Genomic DNA, 24,698 nt, shown 5'->3' on the forward strand with positions numbered 1-24,698 from the left:
ATAATGAGGGAGTCTATAATGTGTGGGGACAGGGGGTATTATCTCAATCTCTGTACCACTTCCTCAATTTTTCTGTGAACCTAAAACTGCTCTAAAAATAAAGTTTAAAAAGATGAACATGAAGGAGCAAATGGAAAATATACAGCCCAGCATAAACAGAGGGGGGAAAAAAAAGGCAGATTTAAGCCCTAACATAATTACATTAAATGTCAATGGTTCTAAATATACCAACTAAAGACAGAGACTGCCAGAGTGTATTAAAAAAAAAAAAAAAAGACCCAATTATATACTGTCTACATGAAATTCACTTCAAATATAATCACTGCTGCATACATTCTTCACTGTTTGACTTTTAACCATTAGCATTTATTATTTTTCAATTAGTTGTTTAAAATGTATAATGAGATCACAAAGAGGCAATGAATTCTGCTCAGGGCAAGGGAAGTAGGTTAGAGAAGTCTACAAAGTGATCTTTAAATTGGCCAGGAAGGGTTAAAAGAGAAGGAGGGGTAAAGGTTGGGGGCAGTTGTCCTGGCAGAGAGGGCAGGAGTACATGTCAGGGCCCAGCATGGGTAGGCAAATAGAGTGTGGTTTTGGTCTCTGCTCACCTTCTCTTCTAGGAGATATTGCTGGTCGAATTCTAAGGAGTAAAACTCAATGGGAAAGTCACAGGGATTCTTCACTACCACCTCGGCCTCGTCTCCAGGTGCATAAGGCAGCATTGGCCCCAGCTCCAGAATGGAAGGGCTGAACTCCAAGCGTGGCTCTAAGCCTCGCCCCTGTGCCAGCAGCGTAAGCTTCTGAGTACTTTGGGCAATCTGCAATGCCAGGGTTTGACTGTAGAATTTCTGGAAAACACAAAAACAAAACAAGCATCTGAATTTTTTCTGTTACATGCCATGTAAAACTGAAAACCCTAAGGGGGTGGGCTGACTCTATTTAGTTTAGAGAAAATGTTTCTTATAAAATTGCATGAGAGCAATTTCTGTGATAGTATTAATACTGTGTATCTAGCATGCCAGGCAATGTGCCAATGCTTTATCACTGTAGAAGGCCCCCTAAGTGCCTTGCCCATATCCCTCAGACCTCCAGGGCACTCAGATGTCCCACTGCCACTCTCTGTGCCTTTGAGCCTGCACCCCTGGGCTCTCATTTCATGGGCTTGGCTACCTATGGGCAGGGCAGGGCCAAACAGGGCAGGGTGCCAGAGAAGTAATACCTCCTGGGAGCAGTCCTCAATCAATGACTGTCAGGAATTACTGTATAAAGACCCCAGCTCCCTCGCTCCTGGGAAGGGATAGTTCTGAAATATGCACTTTGTATATTTTCTACGAGTTTCCAGTGAGATTAAGTTCCAGTTTCCAAGATAACTGGCTACACACCCTATTAGCTGCCTTCCTTTCCTGCATCATCTTTTTATATTTCTATGGGTCTTCCCTACACTTCTCAAATAATCTGTTTGTATTCTAAAATGTCTCCATTGTTGTTTCTTGGAAAATCTGAATGAAACACATTTCCATTTTTTGGACATACAGTTAAGTCCTGGATAATCAGCTACAGCATTCCCTCATTCCCTCGTCTGTAATTGTATAATTACAATCCAAGTACCAGTTGATAGTGATGCCAGTTGTCCTTTCTCTGGTTTTACTGAGGAACCTATTTAAAGGTGCAGGTTCACAGGCTCCATCCCTAGAGATCCTGACTTGGTAGGGGCAGGGTAAGGCTGGGGATTCTTCATTTTCAGCCAGATGCCCAGGTTGTTCTGATATAGCCAACTATTGCTTGGGTGTGGAGGCCATGATTGGCTGCATGATTTGAAGAGCTCCCAACTATCTTAGTTCAAGGGGGAAAATCACGTGGATGAACATGTACTGAAAAATATCTACTGTTGGAGACAGTAAGAGAATAAGTTATGGGCTAAAAGGCTTTCTGTATAGTTATGGAATTAGGACCTTATGATCCAAACTTTTATATTTTAATTGCTTTTTATGGGAATCTTGCTGAAACATTCCATCCATTTCCTTGTTGTTGTTGTTTTTTAACATGGAGTATTCTGAACACGTTATAACGTCTAGAAGTTGTGTATGTGGACACTGGTGATTTCTCTGCTGATGCTAATAGTGATATAGGTGTGGATCGTATGGGCTGCCAGGCTAATTGACTCCTTCTATACAGCCAATACATTCCTCTCCCAATTGGTGGAAGCACTTTATTAACTTTGACCAATTCTAACTCACTCTCAACAAATAGATTTTTTTTTTTTACTATATTTACTGATATTTTCTTCATTCAGTAAAACATCCGAAGTCTTGACTAATACCCTTGATGGTCTTAAGATTCTCTAATAATGAAAAACATATTAATTCTATTTTCTTTTAAGAGGGTTGGGGATATTTTTATAATTATAGAAACAGGGACTTTCTTTTAGAATCAGATATGAAGTCATTTACTTTTCCTCTTTCTCACTGCAGATTCTTAAGCATTTCCTCAAAGCCATTACCAGGAAAACCATAGGTATTCTAAAACTTTGTGCTTTTTTTTTCTTTTAAAAAAATAAAGAAAAATGCCTCTTAAATGCCTTAAGCTTTGAGCAAAAGTCTTTACAGTATAATCATTTGAGATCCTCCCTGGTTCTAAGTTTTTATTTTTACTATGCTCTTTGTCAGAAGTAACTTTGTGCTGATAGTATTCACAAAAGAAATATTTATGAGGCCCAGTGAATATGTCTTCCAAACTACTAATCATCAAAACAACTACCGCTAATAGACAATAGTTACTAAGACACTGCATTTAGACCAGAATGCTGTGCATTTTATTCACATTAATTCACTTAATCTTCAACATGACCTAGGAGGTAGCTACTGCAGTTGATAATGTCTTACCTGAAACCCTGGGGGCCAGGCACGTTCAAATACGTATTTTTTTAAAAAGGTAAACAGAGTACATATACCCTATGTTTCCTAATAGCCTCAGTGGGTCTGGGCAGTTCCCTGGCATCAAACACATTCACATTTCTGCACGGCAATGTCTGGGACGTATCAAAGTTCAACAGTCAGTTCAGACGAGGTTTTTCTGCCAAATGGGTTTGGGTCTGAAACTTATGTTTCAGTTTTTGGAGCTTATTGGATTTCAGAAGTGCAATAAGGGATTTCTGACATATAATATCATTTCTCATTTTATCTATGTGCAAACTGAAGTTGAGCGAGGTTAAGTACTTCGCTCGAAGCCACACAGCCTTTAACTGCAGCGTCAGTAGGCCTTGAAGACAGGTCTGCTGATAAAAGTTGATGTGTTAGCCAGATGAGCCGATTCCAGGGCTGGTGCTCTTGCCCACCAGGCCACACAGCTCCTCCATGAACCAGAAGCACCTGAGATGTCATAATCAGAACAGGGAGGCCCAGGCCACTCAAAGCTTCCCTTGAATCCCCATGAAGCATGGACCTTGAGTAAAGCTCAGAGATTCAGAGTCTGAATGGAACCACATTTCTTTACAGCTTACCTCTTCTTTGGGCACGAATTTCACTTGCACATTGAACTTCTCACCAGGATCCAAGATCCCAAAAGTAGGCTGGATCTGAAAGATCCGTGTCTTTGGCTTTAATTCAGCACGTAGTTTCCGTCTTAAGTACTTTGGCATGTGTTTCTCCAGCTGGTTAATAAATATTAAACAACTAGTTGATTATCTACGGAAAATGGACTTGTTCCATCCTCTGCTCACTCAGCCTACTTTTACTGAGTGCTTCCCAGATACCAGGGAATGTGTAGACACCAAGGGCACAAAGATGAATAAGACGTTTGCCAGACAGCATGACCTGACATATCCTTGAATGCTGGGCTAAGGAACCAGATTTTATTCAGGAGGCAATGGCTGTCACTGCCAGCCTGAGCAGGAGAGGGAATGTCTAGAATGACAGATCTGGCTGAAATGGAGATGGAAAAGAGGGGACCAACAGGCCGCAACTCACTCACCTTGTTAAATGGCTTTTGGTTGACGGCAAACCATTCACAAGGAACTTGAAGATGATTGGAAAGCTGAATAGTTTCCACAAGGCACTGTCCACACTGAATCGTGGCAAATTCCACTTTTTCACAAGACAGTGTCATTGTGGGAATGGTCACGGTGGCTTGCAGATAGATGTGAACTGTTGGCCCTCCAACCACCTGGAGGGGGTATAAAAGTGCTGTTAGCATGTGGCCTAGGGCTGGGGGAAGAATCATGGCTCTGAAATAGTAACTGGATCATCCCAGGGGTGATCGACCAGCAGAGCTGGAAACTTGGGAGGGTCAGCTGGCCCAGGGGTGCATCTTACCTTGATGGGCAGAATGGCCTCTTTATTTCCAACAGAAGGATTGGTCCCTTGTTGGTCAAATCTCACTTCAAATGTTTCTGTTTCGCAGTAGGGCAGATTCTTTACACGATCTAGCTCAGTACTAAAGCCTAGACCAAGACGAATACAATTTATTTGTGGGAAAGAAAAATAGCAAACAAGAGCTGCTGTAGTTAGAGCCCCTCTGGAGAAGGATAGCCATTCAAAGAATTAATTAAAGGCCCACAATTCTTTCAGCTGATCCCAGAAGAAACACATTCTCTACTCCAGAAAGACAGTACAGATAACCTCGTTAGAAACGGCAGGTGCAGTGGGAAAGGGTCTCCCCAGCTTGGCTACCTGTGTCATGAAGAGCACGCTTTTCTGCATGGAAGGACACTGGGATGTGACTAGTGTTGGTGATCTTGACGATGTGGGTTCGAACGTCACCAAGGATGATGTGGCCAAAGTCCAGGATATACTCTGGCAGCTGGATTCTGAAATGGTTAACAAGCTCTCCTTACCAGTCACTTTTCCAAAAGTGAGAGAGCGCGAGGCTCTCTTCCATCTCCTATGCATGACGCTATACTCTGGAGTTGAGGACAACGAATGGCCCCCAGAATGGAGACTAGGGACACGACACTTCTCCCAGAAGTCCACACTGCTGTTTTAGCCATTATCTCAAGACACCTTTGGCCCTCGTGAACCTGAAACCAGCCTGGTCCATTAGACAAAGCCAGAGGTTTCTGACTTTACCAGGCAGAGACCTGCCTGGTAAGCTGGATGCTAAAGGACAGCAGATACATGAGGCGAGTGGGTTGCATTCCTCGGTGTTCAACCATCCTTTCAGGGAGTACTCTGTGCAGCAGTGCTTGTTACAAACACTTGGAAATAAACACAACACAGAAGGGCACTCACTTGGCCAGTTTGTGGTGACTCCGATGGCCGACGCTGTCTGTGGGATTGGGGATAGTTGTTTTCTGATGTTCTATGGCATAGCTTTCAACTATCAGTCGCTCTACTTCCACTTGGAGCTGAGCATTTAACTGGAGCAAGAGAGAAGAGCAAGTGAGCAAAATCTTCTAGAACAAGCACTCTCAATGTTCCAATATTACCCCTAGGGGGCGAAAATTGGTTCATGGACTGAACAAAAAAATTGTAGCTATCACCATGGTTTGTGACCCTCTAAAGGGCTACCGTATGTAAACAGATATACAGTCTATGTGTAATAATAACATTTTCATGAGGGCAGATGGAGTAAGTAAGTACATCCATAGCATGAGTAGTCTCAGCAATAAAAAGAAATTAACTATTGATATTGATGGATCTCATGGGTATCATGCTGAATGACAAGAGCCAATCTCAAAAGATTACATTCTGTATGACTCCATTTGTATAATGTTCTTGAAATGACTGAAGAACAGGTTAGTGGTTGCAAGGGGCAAGGAATGGGGGGCTAGGGGTGGGGATGGCTATAAAGGAGTAGCATGTACAGGCAAATACAAATTGAAAATAAGAGGCTTAATTCTCCCTGTTGAAAACAATGTTCTTCTCACTCCCTTTTCTTAAAGCATTTACTTTAGAGAACTTGTAAGTTCTTTCTCTGTCTCTTTGAAATTTATGTAAACCTTTTCATTTATTTTTTATTTTTTTTTATGCTCACCCAAGGACATTTTTCCATTTTTTGTTCAGATAGAGCGGGAGGGAGAGAGAGAAAGAGAGAGAAAAACATTAACATGAAAGGGACACATTGAGTGGCTGCCTCCCGCACGACCCAACCAAGGCCGGGGACAAACCGCAACTGAGGTACATGCCCTTAGCGGGAACCGAACCCGGGTCTCTCCGGGCCTCAGGCCGACATTCTAACCACTGAGCCAAACTGGCCAGGGCTCAAGGGCTATATAAGCCTCTTGTCAGCTTCACACCTCAGAGTGTCTTTCTCAAGGACCTGGGGACTGTCTCTTGATGTAATCATCAAGGATGATGGGGCCCCTGCCACCCAGTTTTGTGGGAGGGCAGGAGCCTAACATCAGAGGGCCCTGTCATAAAAACACGAGACATTTGATTTCCCTTAGACAAAACCAATTAGCTAACGCAGATGGTCATTCCAATTTCCATGTGAATTTAGGATAAACTGTTTATGACAAATGGTGCTGCCGAGTTCTCTAATTTGAGAACTAGTCATAGTTCCTGCTTAAGGGCTAGTTACTGTTTCATTTGACAACAAGTATGTAATGACTGCGTCTGCTTAGCTATATAAAAGGCGGAGACTGCTTTCTGTCTTTGCAATCTCTTAGTGGACTGCCTGTGACACAGATCTCATTCCGGTTTAATAATTATTTAATAACAATTTTTTCCCTTTCTCTTCTACCTTTGTGGAGAGATTTTCTGGGTTGGAAGGAGATTTTTTTTTTTTTTATCCTCACCCGAGGACATTTTTCCATTTTTTGTACAGATAGAGTGGGAGGGAGAGAGAGGAAGAGACAGAGAGAGAAACATCAATGTGAAAGGGACACATCGAGTGGCTGCCACCGCACGACCAACCAGGGCCGGGGACAAACTGCAACCGAAGTACGTGCCCTTAGCGGGAACCGAACCCGGGTCTCTCCGGACCGCAGGCCAATGCTCTACCCGCTGAGCCAAACCGGCCAGGGCGGGGGGAGATTTTGTTTTTAATTCTGTTTCCGCAACAAGCACAAGGATCCTTGTGGTGGTGAAACAGTTCTGTATCTTAAGCATAGTGGTGGTTACACAAATCTACACATGAAAACTTGCAAAGAAGCAGCCCCCACACACTAGCGCATGTAAAACTGATGAAATCTGAATGAGCCCTGCAGCTTGTACCAGTGTCGATTTCCTGATTTTGCTATTGTACTATAGTTATGCAAGAGGTTACCATTGGGAAAAACATTTTTGCAACTTCCTATAAATTACAATGAAATTTTCAAAATGAAAATAAAAAAATTTAATACCAAATGATTAAAAAGAGATTATGCTTTATATACAATAAGCACATTTTGTGGGGTGTTAGAAAAATATGTCTTAGGGGGAGAGAGAGTGAAAATAGGTTGGAAATACTGTTCTAGAAGGTCCACACCGAAGCCCAGGGCCAGCAGGAAAGGCTATTGTGTGAAGTGGCCTGTGGTGGGACAATAGGGAGAGGTAGGAACTGGGGCAAACTGGGACAGGAGCCTCCCTCACTGACAGGCATTCCCAGTCATCTGGATTCTAGAAAAGCAAAGCCAACCCTATGCTTGGCCCCTGAGCCACTGAGTGGTCAGTCGCCCCTGGCTCACGTGGGAGGACTAGCTCGCTGGGCTCATGCCATCACATGCTCTGAAACCCCGCCCAGCTCTGGAGGGGCCGCCGACACAGCTGTGCTAACTGAGGCTTTGGCCAGGAGCCACCTGGGAAGGCTTTTAGCAGGTGGAGACACACTCTGGCCCCTCAGGGAAGGCTGGGGGTCTGGCAGGAGAGGGTAGAGGCTAAGAACATGGTGTTAGGATTTGGACAGGCCTGCATCAAATCCTAGTTCTGCTGCTTGCCTTGGGGAATGCACTTCACTTCTATGAGTTCTGTAGAACTGTGAAATTAAGATAGTAATGGCCCCTTACTCCCCCTTAACCCTCCCACCCCCACCGGGCGGATTTAATGAAATAATAATGCAGGTCAATAGCATGGCACAGGCCTAGTATAAGAGTTCAGTCAATGGTAGCTATTGTTATTATGATTATCCTTGGCGCTAAGGTTCACTTTCAGTATCTGCAAAATAAGTAATTGCTGGTGGCCTATGGGGCTTGCAGACTTCCCATCAACACCCCTATTCCCCATTTGAGAACCCCCCTTAACCAATCTGAGCTCTTTTAGCTGTATATATGATTCTTCCACAGGCACTATTCTCATGTACATTTGCATTTTAAAAGAAGAGCACACAAAGAAAGCAGTCTTCAAGCTCAGGAATAGACTGTGAAGAGAGGAATCGCAGGGAATGCTGGGAGAGGACATTTCGGGATTGTGCCTTCCTATCCCACAGCAGGGGCAGCCTAAATTTATAAGCTGGATCACTCCCTCCCTCAAGAAACCTCTTGGCTTGGCTCCCACCTCGAAGGCACCACACACTCCTGATTGTTCCAGAACCCCTTTGGTTGTCCCTCTCCCCCACTTTGTTGTTGGGTAACTGAAGTCTCTACTCTGAATTTACCCTTCCCCTGATCACTCCATACACTTTCTGGGAAGTTCACCATCTCCTGTGATTACAATGACCATCTAATGACTTGTTAATCACTTTCTCCAACTTACCTCTCTTCCCAGGTGGACAGCAATGGTTCTGACTCCCTATGAATACCTCTACTTGGATGATGCACAGAAATCTCAGGTGTAATAATGGACTGTCTGAACTCATTTCCCTTCCTCCTCCTTTCACTGAAAATTGCTTCTCGTCCCGAGTTTCTTATCTGAGTGCCCCCCTCCTTAGTTTGTCATCCAAACAGATCATTTTGAGGTTACCCCTTCCTTACCAACATCCAATCAATCCCTGACCTATCCACCTCCAAAGTATTTCTTGAATCCACCCAATTCTTCCTACTTCCTCAGTCATCTTCTTTGCTTATAATACCACCATCTCTAATCTAGAATTACTTCATCAGCTTTTAAAATAAAAGATGAAAAATACAGTTAGCCATGGCCTTATATGAAGCACCTAGTGCCTTCCTGTTGCCCTCAGGATAAAGCTCAAGAACCTCAGTAGGTTCACCAGAGGGCTGCTTACCTCTTCAGGCTCATCTTGGTTCTCTTACCTCCCACCTTCTTTGCTATATCTGTGTCTCCTTCCTATTTCTCAGAGATACCATGTCCTTCTTGCCCCTGGGCCTTTGCACATACTGTCCTTCTGCCACAAACATTCTGTGCAGAATGAGGCTAGTCTTACCTTGAAAAATTCCTCCTCAGGCATTTCCTCGGTTGTCTCTAAGTGATTAGATGTTTCATATTTGTTGAACTCTTTTTCAAGGTTTTTTCTGGCTTGATTCAAGAAGGTTTCATACTTTTCATTTCCTGTGGGGGTTGGAAGGAGAAGACCAGGATGGTTAGACATCTATGGATTATGCCCCAAATACAGACTCTTAGCTCAGGGGAAATAAAGTGAGAAGGGAAATGAAGTTTTCGGTACTTCCCTTGCCATGTTTTCTCTGCTTTAGAGGATCAGCTGATGTGTTGTATCAGAGACCTTGCTGAGTTTAATGAGGTCATGCTTTGGTGAGCTACCACCTTGTCCTCAAGAAGCCGATGGCAGTAGCATCCTAAGCCAGCAGTAGGGTGATCGACTGGATCCCAGCTTACCTGGTACACTTTTCCAGTTCTAACACTGTCAGCTGCATGACTTGGGAAACCCCTCAGGCCAAACAAACCCAGATGGCTGGTCACCCTTTCAATCAGTCTTCATGTTTATTAAATCTCAGGTTGCTTTAATTACAACTAAATAAGCTATAATCCCCTAAATCAGGGAGGGCAGGCAACTGGTGAAGAGATTTCAGATACCCAGGTGCACCAGTAAGCAGTGCAAGGCAGGCAAAGTAATTACAGTGCCTTTTAGGAAATAACAAGAAGCCCAGGACTGGGGGGAACTGCAGCACAGAAGGCCCGACTAATGGTATTCAGATTTCAATGATTTAAATTTATTTTATTTTATTATTTATTAATTTATTTTTGTTACAGATGTTTCTCCTTTTTCCCTCCTGATCCACCCCTCCTCCTGATCCACCCTCCCCATCCCCCCTCGTCCTGCCCCAACCCGTCCTCAGTATTGTTGTCTATGTCCCTGGTTACACATACATGCATATAAGTTCTGTGATTTATCTCTTCCCTTCCCCCCACCCCCTCTTCTTAGGTTTGTCATTCTGTACTCTACTTCTATGTCTCTGGATCTATTTTGTTCATCAGTTTGTTTTGTTCATTATATTCCACAAATAAGTGAGATCGTGTGATATTTCTCTTTCTCTGATTGGCTTGTTTTGCTTAGGATAATACTTTTCAGGTCCCTCCACGTCTCAAAGGATAAGAGATCTTTCTTTCTTATACCTGCATAGTATTCCATTTTGTATATGTACCATGGTTTTTTTATCCACTCATCCACTGATGGACACTTGGGCTGTTTCCAGATCTTAGCTATTGTAAATAGTGCTGCTATGAACATAGGGGTACATATATTCTTTCTGATTGGTGTTTCAGGTTTCTTAGGGTATATTCCTAGCAGTGGGATCACTGGGTCAAATGGCAGTTCAATTTTTAGCTTTTTGAGGTAACACCATAGTGTTTTCTATAGTGGCTGCAGATTTCAATGATTTTAAAGCCCCATGCTGGCCAAACCATGTGTACTGCCTTAAAAGGCCAGCTGGGTGTCCAGTTTTCAACTGTGTGGTAAAGGCCTTCCTTCCCAACAGTTATATGTGGAGTTGGACTAACTTCTGTCTGTTGGCACTCTCGATGCTGGGGTGTGACATGGTCTTAGTTTTATTAATGTTTGTGTTCATATTTTCAGGGAGCAGACAATTAGGATTTAATAGATGATTATCAACAATTGGGTTCGTGACTTGGGGAATGGGGTAGGAGAACGGCTGAGGTGTGAGGGTTTAGTCTGAAGCTGCTTAGGGAATGTGGATCTCAGGAAGCTTGAAGAGGGATTCCTGAAGAAGAGTGAAAAGTTTCCCTGACCTTTGACCCAGCAAGAAAGGAGAGAGTCTACGGCTATAAAAGAGCAGCTCACCTGAGCTTTGGGATCTGCCAAGATGGCAGTATTGTGGGACAGAGGGACAGCTCTGGACGCCAGACGCTATCTATCAGGAAAGCCTTGGCCAGAGATGTGGGCAGACAATTAGCAACAATCTAAATTAGCCTCCAAATTGTAATGCCCCAAAGAGGTCAGAACCCTGGTTGCCTTTCAGTACAGTTTATATCCTGTACTCCCGGCAGTAAAGTCAGCCTGGGCATTCTCAGTGGGCATCTGTGCTGCTCCTGGGAAAGGGTAGCTCAGAGGGAGGGTACAGCTGGAGGAGCGTGCACCGGAAGGAACGGCTGTTGGAAGTGCAGTTTCCTGATGCCCCTGAAAGTAACTCGAGATGGCAACTTTGACCAGGGTCTTAATATGGGACTGCCACGGCTATGGCCAGTCTCGTCCCCCTAAACTCAGGCCACCAAGTCAATTTCAACTCTTGGCTTTTTGCAGTTGAGGAATAACACAGAAGGGAACCAGTAGGGACTGCCAAGCAAATGTGAGAAGCCATCAGCCTTCCAACAGGCGAAGCTAAAATGCATATTTTGTCTCCTGTGGGGAAATATGACAGCAGGTAGCAGTACCTTGGAGGTTTCTGGGGAGATCGAGGCAGATTCGGGGAAAGATTCCTTCTCCACTCAGTGTGATATTTTCTGGGTCCAGGTGGGCGATCTGTATCTGGAAACTTCTTTGAAAGACCTCAGGTACTCCAGGTAAGTAGTAAACCTTCAACACTTGCTCTTTAAGTGAACTGATAAAACCCTATGCAGCAGAAAGACCAGAGAGAACGTTAAAATTGACACTGGACTCCTGCTCTGGCAGTTGGATGGACTCAATAATCCCAAGGCCTAGGGTGCTGGGTATTTTCCATTCACCTTCCTCCCCCAGGGTTTAGTATCATGATGAAAAAAACATCAACAGACATTCCTTAAACTGATAGATTAACACACTATGTCCATTTGCTTTGAAAACCAATTTGGCCAATGGCAGTCTACTGGTATCTTCACACCTGCTAATGAAAATTTGCTCTTATTTGTTGTAGTTAATGGACAGGTGGCCCCCAGCTTCAAGGAATTACAAGGGAAGTGTGAGGACGTTAGTAGAAATAAACTGTCTTATAATCATGAAAACATCCATGGGGTTGTATCTTCTTGTTCACTGCTGGACCCCGGTGCTGGATTGGTGCCTGGTGAATGCAGGACTCCGTAAATAGCTGTTTGGTAAATGAATGAAGCACTTGGATTTATTTCTTTTTCTTGCTTCTGAGAGTTCTTTAGTTTCAGTTTAAAAAATATCACACCCATAATCCTGGCCGTGAATGTTTAGTGCAATGTGGCAGACCTCTGGAGAGTGGCTGGTAGGTTTGAATTTGGGCTCCTCCGGCTATCACTGCCCTACTTACCGAGAGAGGCAGGATCAGCGGCATGCCCGGCACGAGGTTGTCTGGCGAAGACTGGTAGTTGGTCAGCACCTTGAACTTGAAGCCGACTTTCCCGGTGTTCTTCAGTGTGACTTTATTCTCTGTGACACGGTCAAACAGCTTGAGGAGAAGGAGGAACACAGTGATCCTTGTGTCGCCGCCCTTGGGGATGCTGCTGTCATCCCAGCAAAGGCGGATAGACAAACATGCCTCACCGACACGGATTTTATTTTTCATGATGTAGACACTACTGATCCTCATTTTAGTATCATAAAAAGGTGCTGCCTGGGGCTGGAAGAGCACTCGACCCCGGACACCTGGCTCTGCTTTAGTTCTTCTAACGATTCACATAGTTCAGTATGGCTGTGGGGGGAGCATCCCACTTCCTTGGACTTCAGTTTCTTCACCTTAAAGAACTCATATTAGAGGATCTTAAAGCAAGCTTTTCTACACCAAGATTTGCTTTTTTACTTTTTTAAAAGTAAGATTTGCATTCAGAATTTTCTAGAATAAAATTTTCTATTTATATGCTGAGACATGGGGGTACTAGGCTAGAAATGTCCTTTCCCCTGACACTGTGCTCACATAATTCAGCAGCTAACCAGCCGATCCAAGAACCCTAAACGAAGGCCACTTTAGGAGTTCCTAGGACAAACTCAGGCAAGGACCAGCTGCTTTAAAAATACACTCTGAGCCAAGCTGGTATGGCTCAGTGGTTTGAGTGTCGTCCATAGACTGAGAGGTCCCAGTTTGGTTCCTGGTTAGGGCACACATATTAGGGTTGTGGGCTCGATCCACAGTGGGAAGTGTGCAGGAGGAAGCCGATCGATGTTTCTCTCTTTTCAATATTTCTGTCTCTCTCTCTCTCTCTCTCTCTCTCTCCAAAAAGCAATAAAAACATATTCTTTTAAAAAAAATACACTCTCCCTTGCTGGTTTGGCTCAGTGGGTTTGAGCATCAGCCTGAGGACCAAAGAGTCCCAGGTTTGATTCCGGTCAAGGGCAAGTATCTCAGTTGCAGTTTAATCCCAGTCCTGGTCAGAGTCGTGCAGGAGGCAACCAATCGATGTGTCTCTCTCACATCAATGTTTCTCTCTCTCTCTCTCTCCCTCCTTCCCACTCTATCTGAAGATAAATGGAAAGATATCCTCGGGTGAGGATTAAGAAAACAACAACTCTCTGAGCTGAACCAGAACCATTGCCCAGAGGACCCTGGAGATAAGGAGTGAAAGTGAATTCTATTTGGTCAGCACAATAAAAAAGGTCTCAATAGGTGTTGGCCACAACTTGATTTTAGCCACAATCTTTAACCTACAGACACACAGACACACACAGAATTCAGTAATTATACCCGTAGTAGCTATATTATGGGGATCTAATCGCTCTTAAAATTTGGTAGGAAAAATCTGAGTACATAACACAAAATCTAATTGGGAAGAGAGGATGTAAAGATACAGAATTAACTAGCAATTATTCCAAAGCAAAAATGAGAAGGTACATTATATTATGGCAAAGACCATTCTTGGGTACCAGGAGAATATAAAGTAAGAGAGAGACAAGTGAGGGATGGAGCTGAGCTGGGTCTCAGTATGTGTAGGTTTGGTTGGCAGGGTTGAGGACAAGTGGAATAATTGATGAGTAAGTGTGCAGGCAGGAAGGGTTGGGATGCATTAGGGCCAGGGGGTAAACAGCATGGCCAAAAATGAGTGAATGGGCTATAATGGGAATTATGAAGAAAAAAGTTTAATGTAAGGAGCACCAGTTGATAGAGGGGCTTGCGATACCCTCACCCAGGTAGAAGTACCTGGCTCTGATCCAATGGGAGACAGAGAAAGGGACTCATGATTGAAGGCCTTCTCTGGCCCAGGCACAGTACTGACCCATCACTTAAGTAACCACAACCACCTGGTGAGAGAGGCATTGCTACCCATTCCCATTTTACAGATGAGGGATACTGAGGCTTGGAGGGGTTAGGTGATGGGCCCAAGGTGACACAGTCAGTAGGAAGTAAAACCAGGATAACATCCCAGTTCTTCTGACTACAAAACCATCCTCTTTTCTCAATATTATGTGGCCTTCCTAAATGCTGCTGGGTTAACTGTCTGGGGATTGATGGGGTAAAAATGCAATTTTGGGAAAACCTATCAGGCAATGCTGTTTAGATGGGTTAGCAGTAGGAACTAAGAATGCACTGTAATCCTCTGCTTCCATGGAGTCTGTGGACCAGCAGAATAGGCATCACTTAGGAGCTTGTTAGAAATGCAGATTCTTGCCTGGCTGGTGCGGCTCAGTGGATTGAGCGTTGTCCCATGGGCTGAGAGGTCCCAGTTTGATTCCCAGTCAGGGCACATGCCTGGATTGTGGGCTTGGTCCCCAGTGAGGCGTGTACAGGAGGCAGCTAATCGATGTTTCTCTCTCACATCGATGTTTCCATCTCTCTCTCTCTCTCAAAAAAAATCAATATAAAATCTGCACTTGAACAAGATTCTCAGCTGATTCATTTGTACATTACAATCTGAGAAAAACTGCCCTAATAATTTAGGTATGGCTCGATGAGACCCTGCAATGTGACAACCAGAGTGCCAATGGAAAGGGGAAATTGACTCAGAGAGATCCCACTGTATGACTCAACAGACCATGTATGCTCTAAGGATGTGGGGAGGTGAAGGAGAGTGCAGTGGAAAATGCTGTGGAGATTGTAAACTAAAGGGACTGAGATGGTAGGAGCATCATTGAGAGAAATAGAGAGGTTGGAATGGGCTTCTGGACTGAGAGGGAAGATGCAAATTTTAGTGCCTAACACGATGAATTTCAGGAGACACTGAGAAAAGCAAGAAGACATGTGGCAAACAGTCGGTGGTAGGAAGATGGTTAGGGTTAAGGAGGCAAATGAGTGATAAAGGGTAGGGCTGATGGGGAGACTATGATGATCAGGGGGTCCCAGAGAGATTAGAACACACAGACCATGACTGATGTTTAAGGCAAAAACAAAATCTGATGGGTGGCAGTACCTGTAGTCCATAGTTAATGTCCTTGGTGTCAAAGCAATAGTTGACCATGGATGCCTCTCCCTTTAGTATTATCTCATAGGTGGGCCCTCCTTCCACTTGGCACAGAGCTTTAGCCTGTGCGATGATGTCACAGTGTCCGTAGAAAGTGAAAGCTACCTGGTAGCTACTGTGTGGATGCAGTTCTCCATAGAGGGGCAAAATATCAAACACCTGCAGAGAAAGTCATTCTGTATGAGAGCATCTATCAGGATGAAGGGCCTGCAAAGATAAGTTCAAGTTCAGTCGATTTACAGATTAATTCCTCACTTTAACTTGTTTGACTCTGTCAAAGGGGACTAGCCCAGAACCTATATGCCAGCCAAGGCGGTAGCAGTGCTCTGGCAAGATTTACATTTCTAACTTGGAGTAGGTGCTCAGTAAGAAGAGTTAGCATCCAATGACTTTAGGGCCCAGGAGGTGTTATTTCTTCTATCTCAATGGAAAGCATTTCATCCTGTTCAGAGATCCATAGGGATTCCTGAAACTCTGCCTGGCTCTGGTTTGGGTCTATTCTTTCTGTTTCAGCAGAATTCCCTTTTAATCCTCAAAATTAGAGGTGTGAGGAAGTTAACAAGTACTTATAATGGGGTCACCAATGTACTCCTCCCCAACACTGAAAGAAAAATGAAGTATGTTGTGTATATTTTAAGAATACACACATACTTCATTTTATTGCTCCTTATTTTAGTGTGCTTTGCAGATGTTGCTTGCTTCCCCCCCCCACAAATGGAAGGTAAGACTCTCCACCAGCAAAGTGATCATGACTTCTTGAAGGCTCAGAAAGGTTAACAGTTTTTAGCAATAAAGTAGTTTTAAATAAAAGTATGTACATTGTTTTTTTTTTAAAGACATATGCTATTGCACACTAAATAGACTACAGTATAGTGTAAACATAACTTTTATATGCACTGGGAAACCAAAAAATTCAGGTGACTCGCTTTGTTGCGATATTTACTTTATTGCGGTGGTCTGGAAACGAACTGTCACATCTCTGAGGTATGCCTGTAATACATTTTTTCTATAGAGGTAATCGGACAATTGTATGTACAAGGATGTTTACTGCAGCACTATTTATAATAGCAAAACTTTGGAAGCCCACTAAATGCCTATCAGTAGGGCATCACTTGAAGTGTATGTGGCACTCTACCAATGGAGGATGGCACAATGTGTATTTGTGGACTAGAAATGATGGACACGGTTATTGAGTGAAGAAACAGTTCCTTTTATGTAAAGTGACACGTGCCATTGTATCACACCTGGAGATGTGAGCATGTATAAATTCATTCAGAGATTTGCATATGCAAACAGATATATCTGGGAGGCTGTTTGCTAAAATTTCAGTAATATTTTTCTATAAATGGTAGGATTTTGAAGATTTCTGATTTCACTTTCCTGTATTCTTGATTTTTCTATGACAAACATCTTTGAAAATAGAAAAAAATTAACATTTCAAAGACAAGTATTTTATGTACACACAGTCATTTTTTAAAAATTAGAAAATACAGAAAAATTCGAATAGAGAAATACAAATCAACCATGAATTAGACTGCAGATATATGAGTATATGTGTGTGTATATATGCATATATATTTATGTTCTGATTTTTCAAGTGACAAGAGTGCTGCTTTCCCATTGACTAAATGTTCTTCACAAGCACCATTTAAAATACTTAAAACAATAGAACATATTTTTTTATTTAATGTATCAGAGACTGCTCCAAGTCAGTATATAAAGAACTTTCTCATTTTCTGCAAAATAATTTTATAGTGTAATTCTTGTGCAGATGTAGTTTAGTTAATTCAATATGTAGAGCTGTTTTTCATTTTTCTTGCTTTTACCAACAAAGCTGCAGCGTACAAGAATAGTTAGTCATGATGGAAATGTAAAGGTGTGTCTGGAGAGTAACATCCCAGCAGAGGAAGTGTGCATTTTAAATTCTGATACACTTGCCAGATCATATGTCACAGAGGCTATGCCAATGCACACTCCTACCTACACAGGGTGACAATGCTTGCTTACCCCCACCGTGCCACTGCAGATGGTCTGTCCTCATGGACATACAAAAATGTGTTTTTCCAAACGTTTGCTAGTTCAAAAGTGTTGCAACAAACATCTTTGTACGTACGTAAATCTATGCATCTCCATTGATTTGTGTAAGTCATCATTCTAGGAGAATTTAAGGGTATGGCTTTGTAAACTCTTGATTTCCTCTGTTTTTACCATGAAATGATTGAGGATAGCATTTTGACTTATGTAGCCTCTCTCTAGGGGCTGGGAAGAGCATGAGATCACTAGGGTTTAGAGGTAACTAGCTTTTCCATTGTAGAAAAATATCTATTTGCTGAGGTGTATGGACTCTCACTAAGGCAATGGCTCTGTGGGCGTTTGGTTGGGACCGTGACCAGGATCAAGTTTGCAGCCTCATCACAGCCAACCCCCAGCGGTGCCCTTGGCACTCAGCTCCTGGATCTGCCTCTGCCTCTGTTTTATGGAAAGGACCCTCAACTTGCCAACCCGCCCCAGGCAAAGGAAACTGTACATCAGAGATGGTCAGGTGGTGTACTTCTGCATTTCTGTGTTCTCTTTCTTCAGACCCAGTATCTTCATCCACAAGGACAGTCCTGGGGAGTTAATGAAATGTAGAGAGTCACTCGTTTGGCAGCAATCACAACATGTCTTCAACATGATAACCCCGTTTTCCTCCCTCCACTGCTATGCTCCAAAGAACAAGGGGGCTCTCACTCAAGGGACACCTTTCTCAAGAGGTCAGCTGGTCAGTGCTCTGTCACTCTCTGCCCCCAAACAAGCAGTCCAGGGCGTCAAACATCAGTTATCTGCAGGCCCGAGCCTTCTCTCCTCGCCTATCAAGCTCATGTCCGACTTACCAAAAGCTCTGGGGAGCTCTGGCAATCCTTCAGACAATTTGGATGTGTCTCCCAGTGCTCAGTGTTAAGTTTCATCATTTATTGGAGCCTTTTATTGTGAGGATATAATGTTTGACCAATTGTCATATCCCTTTCTGCTCGCTATCCTTGACCTGACCCTGGCTGTAGACCTTGGGCAGGTGGAGAGGGAAACATGGTAGGAAGGGCTCAGACCCCCAGGACTCAGGAGGCTCTGACCTCCTGAGGGTAGAGATGACTTTCAACTCTATCACAGATGCCTACTCCAGGCCTAACACATAGAAGGTACTCATTAAACTGTTGACTGGTGAGTGGTTGGCTGATTAAATGAGGGATGAATTTGAGAATGTAAGTCAGTGCAGAGAGAAGAATACTATTTTTAAAAGTCCCTTTTGCACTTACTTAAAATCACTTAGATCATTCTCAGGGGATTCTATTGCTGAGACTGCTGGCGAGCAGGTGGAGGCTGAGGTCCCTGGGATGGACTCCATATGGGACAGGAAGGCAATGTGGGGCTGCCTCAGCCACGTCGCAAATCTACAAATGCATGGGGAAGACAGTCACATAAGCTGTTGCAAGTCAGTGGTTTCTAAGGCCATGTTCTAAATCCTAGACCAGGCAGGTCCAGAAGGCAATACCCTACACCCTCCCTTGTTCAAGTCTTAGCTGAGCTTTCACTTTCTCCTGAAAGTTTGCTGACTGCTCCCTCCCAGTCTGGGTCGAGTGTCTCTTCTCTGAGTACCCACAGCCCCTGGGCTTTCTCTCTCACACTTATGTCTCCTGCCCCTGCTAGACTATGAGCTCGCTGAGGGCACTGTATCTTCTATGTCATAATATGGTGCCTGGAACGGAATAGGCCCGCAGGCATGGCTGTGAATGAATGAGTACCAGGCTCCCAGAGAACCAGAAAGCAGGGCCAGGACCAGGGAGAGGAATGTGAGGCACTCACTCTCTGGTCCTGTAGGTGCAGCTCAGCCATTGCATGGCCCTGCCTCCTACATGTTTGCTCTGGGGCCTTGACTGCTTCACCCATGGTCTGGCCCAGCCAGTTTGGTCGACTGCCACTCAAGGTCCCTGAGCAGAAGACAGAGGGGGAAGTTGATGAGTGTACCAGCTCATTCTGAAGCCCTTATGTCCAGGACTCACTGCCTGGAAAGGCCTTTGGATGTCACATGGGCCAGTGTGGTGGGGTCACCCCCATTCTTCCTGTTCTCCTCAGGGTGCATATGGTTTATTAGGGACTCCTTTCCTCCCACATCTCAGGACCTTGATATTAATTTTAACCCAATGTCACTACAAAGTCATTCTGGTCCCACAAGCACTTTACTTTTCCTCAGAGGCTCAGCAGAAGTGTCACATATATGAAGCACCCAACACTGTCCCACCTAGCCAGTGGAAAAAATCTTTCCTCCCTCTTGTTTCAGAGCATTTTGTCTGCATTTCTTTTAGCATGTACCTGAGTGCCATTTCCTAAACTGTGGTCATTCCTCTACCAACTTCATGATTTTTGTCATAATGAGTATCACTTAACCTGTTAACCGAGCGGGACGTATAAATACGTCAAACGTTGCATACAGTAAAAAGGGAATTCCCCGGTTATTCCCCGGTTAACAGGTTAAAAACCAATTATCATTGAGGTATAATTTACATACACAATACACTCATTTTAAGCATACAGTTCGATGAGTTCTAACAAATATATATACCCATTAAACCGCTGTCATATTAATATACAGAACATCCCTATCATCCCAGAAAGTTCCCTAGTGCCCCAACCCAGTCCACTGGCTCCAGACACTCATCTGCTCTGTATCACTATGGATTAGACAGGTTCCAGACACTCGTCTGCTCTGTATCACTGCAGATTAGACATGTTCCAGACACTCATCTGCTCCGTATCACTACACATTAGACAGGCTCCAGACACTCGTCTGCTCCGTATCACTACGGATTAGACATGTTCCAGACACTCATCTGCTCCGTATCACTACGGATTAGACAGGCTCCAGACACTCATCTGCTCCGTACCACTACAGATTAGACATGTTCCAGACACTCATCTGTTCTGTATCACTACGGATTAGACAGGTTCCAGACAGTTGCACATAAATGGAATCCTTAATATATACTCTTCTGTGTTGGACTTCTTCCGCACAGCAGAATGTTTTTAGATTCACATATGTTGTTGCCAGAAACAATAGCCTGTTCTTCTAATCACTGAGCAGTATTCCACAGCACAGATGAGTAGTGCATTCATCCATTTTCTTGTTGACGGACACCTTGGCTGTTTCCAGCTTTTAATACTATGAATAAAGTTGCTGTAAATCTTTGTATGGACACGTTTTTGTCCCTCTTGGGTAAATCCCTAGGAAGTGATCTACTGGCTGGTAGAGCATATGTATATTTAACATGATAGGAAAGTGCCCAACAGTGTTCCACAGTGTTTTACACCAGTTTACACTACCACCCACAGTGCACGAGGGCTCTGGTCCACATCCTCACCTGTACTTGGTATTCAATATTTATTTATTTAGTTAGTTTTGTTAATCCTCATCTAAGGATATTTTTTCATTTTTTTTTTTTTTTAAGGGAGAGTGGAAGGGAGGGAAGGATGGGAGATGGAGAGGGAGAGAGAAAGAGAGAAACATCAGCGTGAGAGACACATTGATTGATTGCTTCCTGCACGTGCTCCAACCGGGGCCAGGGATTGAACCTGCAACCCAGGTATGTGCCCTTGACTGGGAATTGAACCCATGACCCTTCAGTGTGTGGGCCAATGCTCTAACCATTGAACTACCAGCCAAGGCTGGTGTTCAGTTTTGAATTTTAATCATTTAAATGAGTATGTAGTGATAGCACATTGTGGTGTTCATTAATAGGCTTATTTTAAAGGGGAAATTTTATATAATTACTATGCATTAAAAACCAGTTTTATCTACCATATTTAGAAAAATAAATATGATGGAAAACAACAACATTGTTCTTATTTTCTTGCCTGATGAAGGCTCTGAGCTGAGCCCTGCTTGTTCTTTTCAAGAAGAGACCAGTTCAGTTTCCCTTTGGGAAAACCCTCGGTGAGCATCATCCTACAGAACCATGGGCTCTTGTAGGGCAGGATCTAAGCCATTCCCTCTTCACAGCTCCCATGGCTCAGGGTCTTATACTTACAGCATGAGCTCCAGATATGTCTGACCAAATGGGTAGACAGATAGATAGATGGCTGTGTGGATGGTTGAATAAGGACAGGTAAGTAGCATGCAGATAATTTAGCTGCTCTACACCTCTACCTTCACCCTCAGAATCCCTGCCCCTTGGCCTTGGAGAAGAGTGGAAAAGCTCTTTTCATTTTCTACTGCGATTTTCCATTGGGCTTTTTCCAGGCTAGATGTCTCTAGTTGACATTACCTTATGTGGAAACCACACCATTCTGGGCAGAGGACCCATGCTGGGCTGGGTGCTGAGAAGCTCATTAAAATAAAGACTCCTGAACTTCCTCCTTGGGTACATTCTGATTCAGCCGTTCTCAGGTAGGGCCTACGAGTTAGGTTTTTAACATCTTCCCAGGTGATTCTAATGTATAGTCCGATTTAGAACCTACCATGGGTAGAAATGGCAACATGATGGCTGAGGACTGGAACTGATAATTAATATGAGGCTATCACCCAGCCTTGCCAGCCGAGGACAGTGAAAATCCACATAGGATGGTTCGAAGCACTTATTAAATCACCCCAGACCTGAGAGACACCTGGGGAGACTCTGCCAGATCGCTGCCCCACACAATAGCATTCTCTCATCCAATATGTGCACCCCTCAGGATACTGTTCTGATTTAAAAAAAAAAAAAAAAAGCATATGAGAATATCTGTAAAGGAAAAATACAAAGCTGTAGAGTGTCCACAGACCTGAGAAAAAACAACACCTCAGTTGACAATGATACCTGGACACCTGGGAAGTGAGAGGTCTCTTTGGAAATAAGGAAAGAAGACCAGCTAGCAGACGGAGTCACAGGAGATGGCACAGTCTTTATCATACTGAAGGCTTCCACTTAAAAACTGAAAACCTGCTCAGAAAAGACCGAAATAGAATGTTGGTAGAGTCTTCTTGGAACAGATTTCATTTTACCCTCAGGAACAGATGATCACTTTCCTGTTATGCTGACCCAAACAGGATTAGATTCAGTTATTTTTAAAAAAAGAATGCATAGCAAACAAGCAAACAAACAAAAAAAATCAATACTGCTGCAATTGCAGAGCCACCCATATCGGTCACACTTGAGGAGCCGGGAAAGAAACCCTCCCTTTAGCTGTGACAGGACCACGGGAATGTCAGAACCACGATCCATCAGCCACACCGGTTTGGGCTCAGCAGTTTTCCTCTTCCCATTTTATTTTAAATTTTTGGTAACTTTGGATCAATACAATTTTTTGTGCTGTTTTTCACGTGGGCTTCCTGATTCTTTTTTTTTTAATCCTCATCCGAGGACATTTTTCCATTTTTTGTACAGACAGAGTGGGAGGGAGAGAGAGGAAGAGAGAGAGAGGGAAACATCGATGTGAAAGGGACACATCGAGTGGCTGCCACCCGCACGACCAACCAGGGCCGGGGACAAACTGCAACCGAGGTACGCGCCCTTAGCGGGAACCGAACCCGGGTCTCTCCGGACCGAAGGCCGACGCTCTAACCGCTGAGCCAAACCGGCCAGGGCCTGATTCTTATTCCTGTAGAAGTGATATAAAAACAGCAAAAAAAATCCTACTGGGTTACGTTTTCCTTCGCTGTTCACAGTAGAGTTCAGAGTTTTGGACATTTTGAGTTGTCCCCTGCTAATGCCTGCTCCCTTCTGCAGCCCAAGTGAACTCTCTGATCCCGTTTCAAACGTTCTAGAAGACTCCCCATTTTCCTGAGGATATATTTAGCAGACTCCTTAGGGAGGCCCAGAAGGCCCTTCGTGGTCAAGGCCCCTTTCCCCCATTTTGAGATCAAAAGGCGAAAATGACACACAGCCGCCCTTGGTGTCCTGTCTGTGCTCCTCGCACAGTTCGGAGTTCGGGTTTGATTTCTCAACAATCTGAGAACATGAATGTGTGTTACGCAGCTTAACTGGTTTCACTGTTGAGGTATTTTCCTCCTATAGCTGTACCTTATTTTTCCACTGCTTTTTTTTCTTTATTGATTTTAGAGAGAGAGGAAGGGAGAGGGAGAGAGAGATAGAAACATTGATGAAAGAGAACATTGATTGGCCGCCTTCTGCATGCCCTCCACTGGGAACTGGGCCCACAACCCGGGCATGCGCCCTGACTGGGAATTGAACTGGCGACCTCTTGATGCATGGGTCGACGCTCAACCTCTGAGTCACACCAGCCGGGCTCCACTGCTTTAATATATGCTCCGTGGACCACGTTAAGCAACATCCTCATCTTTACTTGTTAGATCTTATCAAGTGATTTTAAAGATATTCCCATTCTTCCTCTCAGCTATCTAACTTCTGCTTCTCTCATTTCATAAGCCCTTCCTTCTCTTTCTTCCTCTGTCTACACATCACAGACCTGCTCCAGATTATATAGGCCCCTGATTCCTGCTTCTAGAGGGAGATTATAACCATGGCTTTAAATCATGTTAAAAGTGGGCAAATTCTTGAGCCTCTCTGGGCACAAAGACCAAGTCCCGACCCCCATCTCCATATTTGTTGCCTGGTTTGTGGTCTTACACTTGCTGCACCTCCTACAATGGGAAGCAAACGACAGATGGAAACAGATGGGGCTGGCTCAGTGCCTTCCCTACCAGCACGGTCTAGCTCTGCCACGCGAGAAGGGGACATGAACTGCAAATATATACCCGTTATGGAAAGCAGTCTGCCTGAGCCTCTGACTTTGTTATGTCCCAAAATGCTTCCAACTGGCCACCTGTGCTAAGGTCGAAGTTGGTGGAACATCACTGAGTTGTTGAAACTCTAGTTACTCAGATGTTAGGAGGTGAAAACTATACTTTTAAAAGTTCTCAAAAGGAGCTGAAATTGGAGCTTCTAGAACAGTGATTCTCAGTGCAGCTGCCCATTGGCATCACCTGCAGAATTTTAAGAACAACTGATGCCTGGCCCCCAACTGCGGTGTTCTGAGTTCTTTGGAGTCAGGATATTGAAATGTGTGTGATTCTAATGTGCATTCAAGTCTGTGAATCACTGACTTATAAGAAGGTCACAGCCCTGGCCGGTTTGGCTCAGTGGTGAGAGCGTCGGCCCGTGGACCAGAGAGTCC

The 24,698-nt window shown here is 44.0% G+C and overlaps 1 protein-coding gene across 1 annotated transcript in view; it reads right to left on the minus strand.

The window, feature by feature from the left end:
• The window catches only part of HYDIN (HYDIN axonemal central pair apparatus protein), a 404,418-nt gene that overhangs the window by 123,516 nt on the left and 256,204 nt on the right, over positions 1 to 24,698 (minus strand). The window contains exons 24-37 of the mRNA XM_036274275.1: positions 18,848 to 18,982; positions 18,082 to 18,163; positions 17,741 to 17,750; positions 15,969 to 16,076; positions 15,504 to 15,715; positions 12,476 to 12,613; positions 11,658 to 11,835; positions 9,235 to 9,359; positions 5,226 to 5,353; positions 4,668 to 4,804; positions 4,311 to 4,438; positions 3,970 to 4,161; positions 3,500 to 3,649; positions 609 to 848 (exon numbers count right to left, since the gene is read on the minus strand). Of these exons, the coding sequence (XP_036130168.1) occupies positions 609 to 848; positions 3,500 to 3,649; positions 3,970 to 4,161; positions 4,311 to 4,438; positions 4,668 to 4,804; positions 5,226 to 5,353; positions 9,235 to 9,359; positions 11,658 to 11,835; positions 12,476 to 12,613; positions 15,504 to 15,715; positions 15,969 to 16,076; positions 17,741 to 17,750; positions 18,082 to 18,163; positions 18,848 to 18,982 (1,963 nt within the window). The remainder of the gene's footprint in view (positions 1 to 608; positions 849 to 3,499; positions 3,650 to 3,969; positions 4,162 to 4,310; positions 4,439 to 4,667; positions 4,805 to 5,225; positions 5,354 to 9,234; positions 9,360 to 11,657; positions 11,836 to 12,475; positions 12,614 to 15,503; positions 15,716 to 15,968; positions 16,077 to 17,740; positions 17,751 to 18,081; positions 18,164 to 18,847; positions 18,983 to 24,698) is intronic.

Source organism: Molossus molossus, unplaced genomic scaffold (assembly GCF_014108415.1).
Source record: "Molossus molossus isolate mMolMol1 unplaced genomic scaffold, mMolMol1.p scaffold_m16_p_21, whole genome shotgun sequence".
NCBI lineage: Eukaryota > Metazoa > Chordata > Mammalia > Chiroptera > Molossidae > Molossus > Molossus molossus.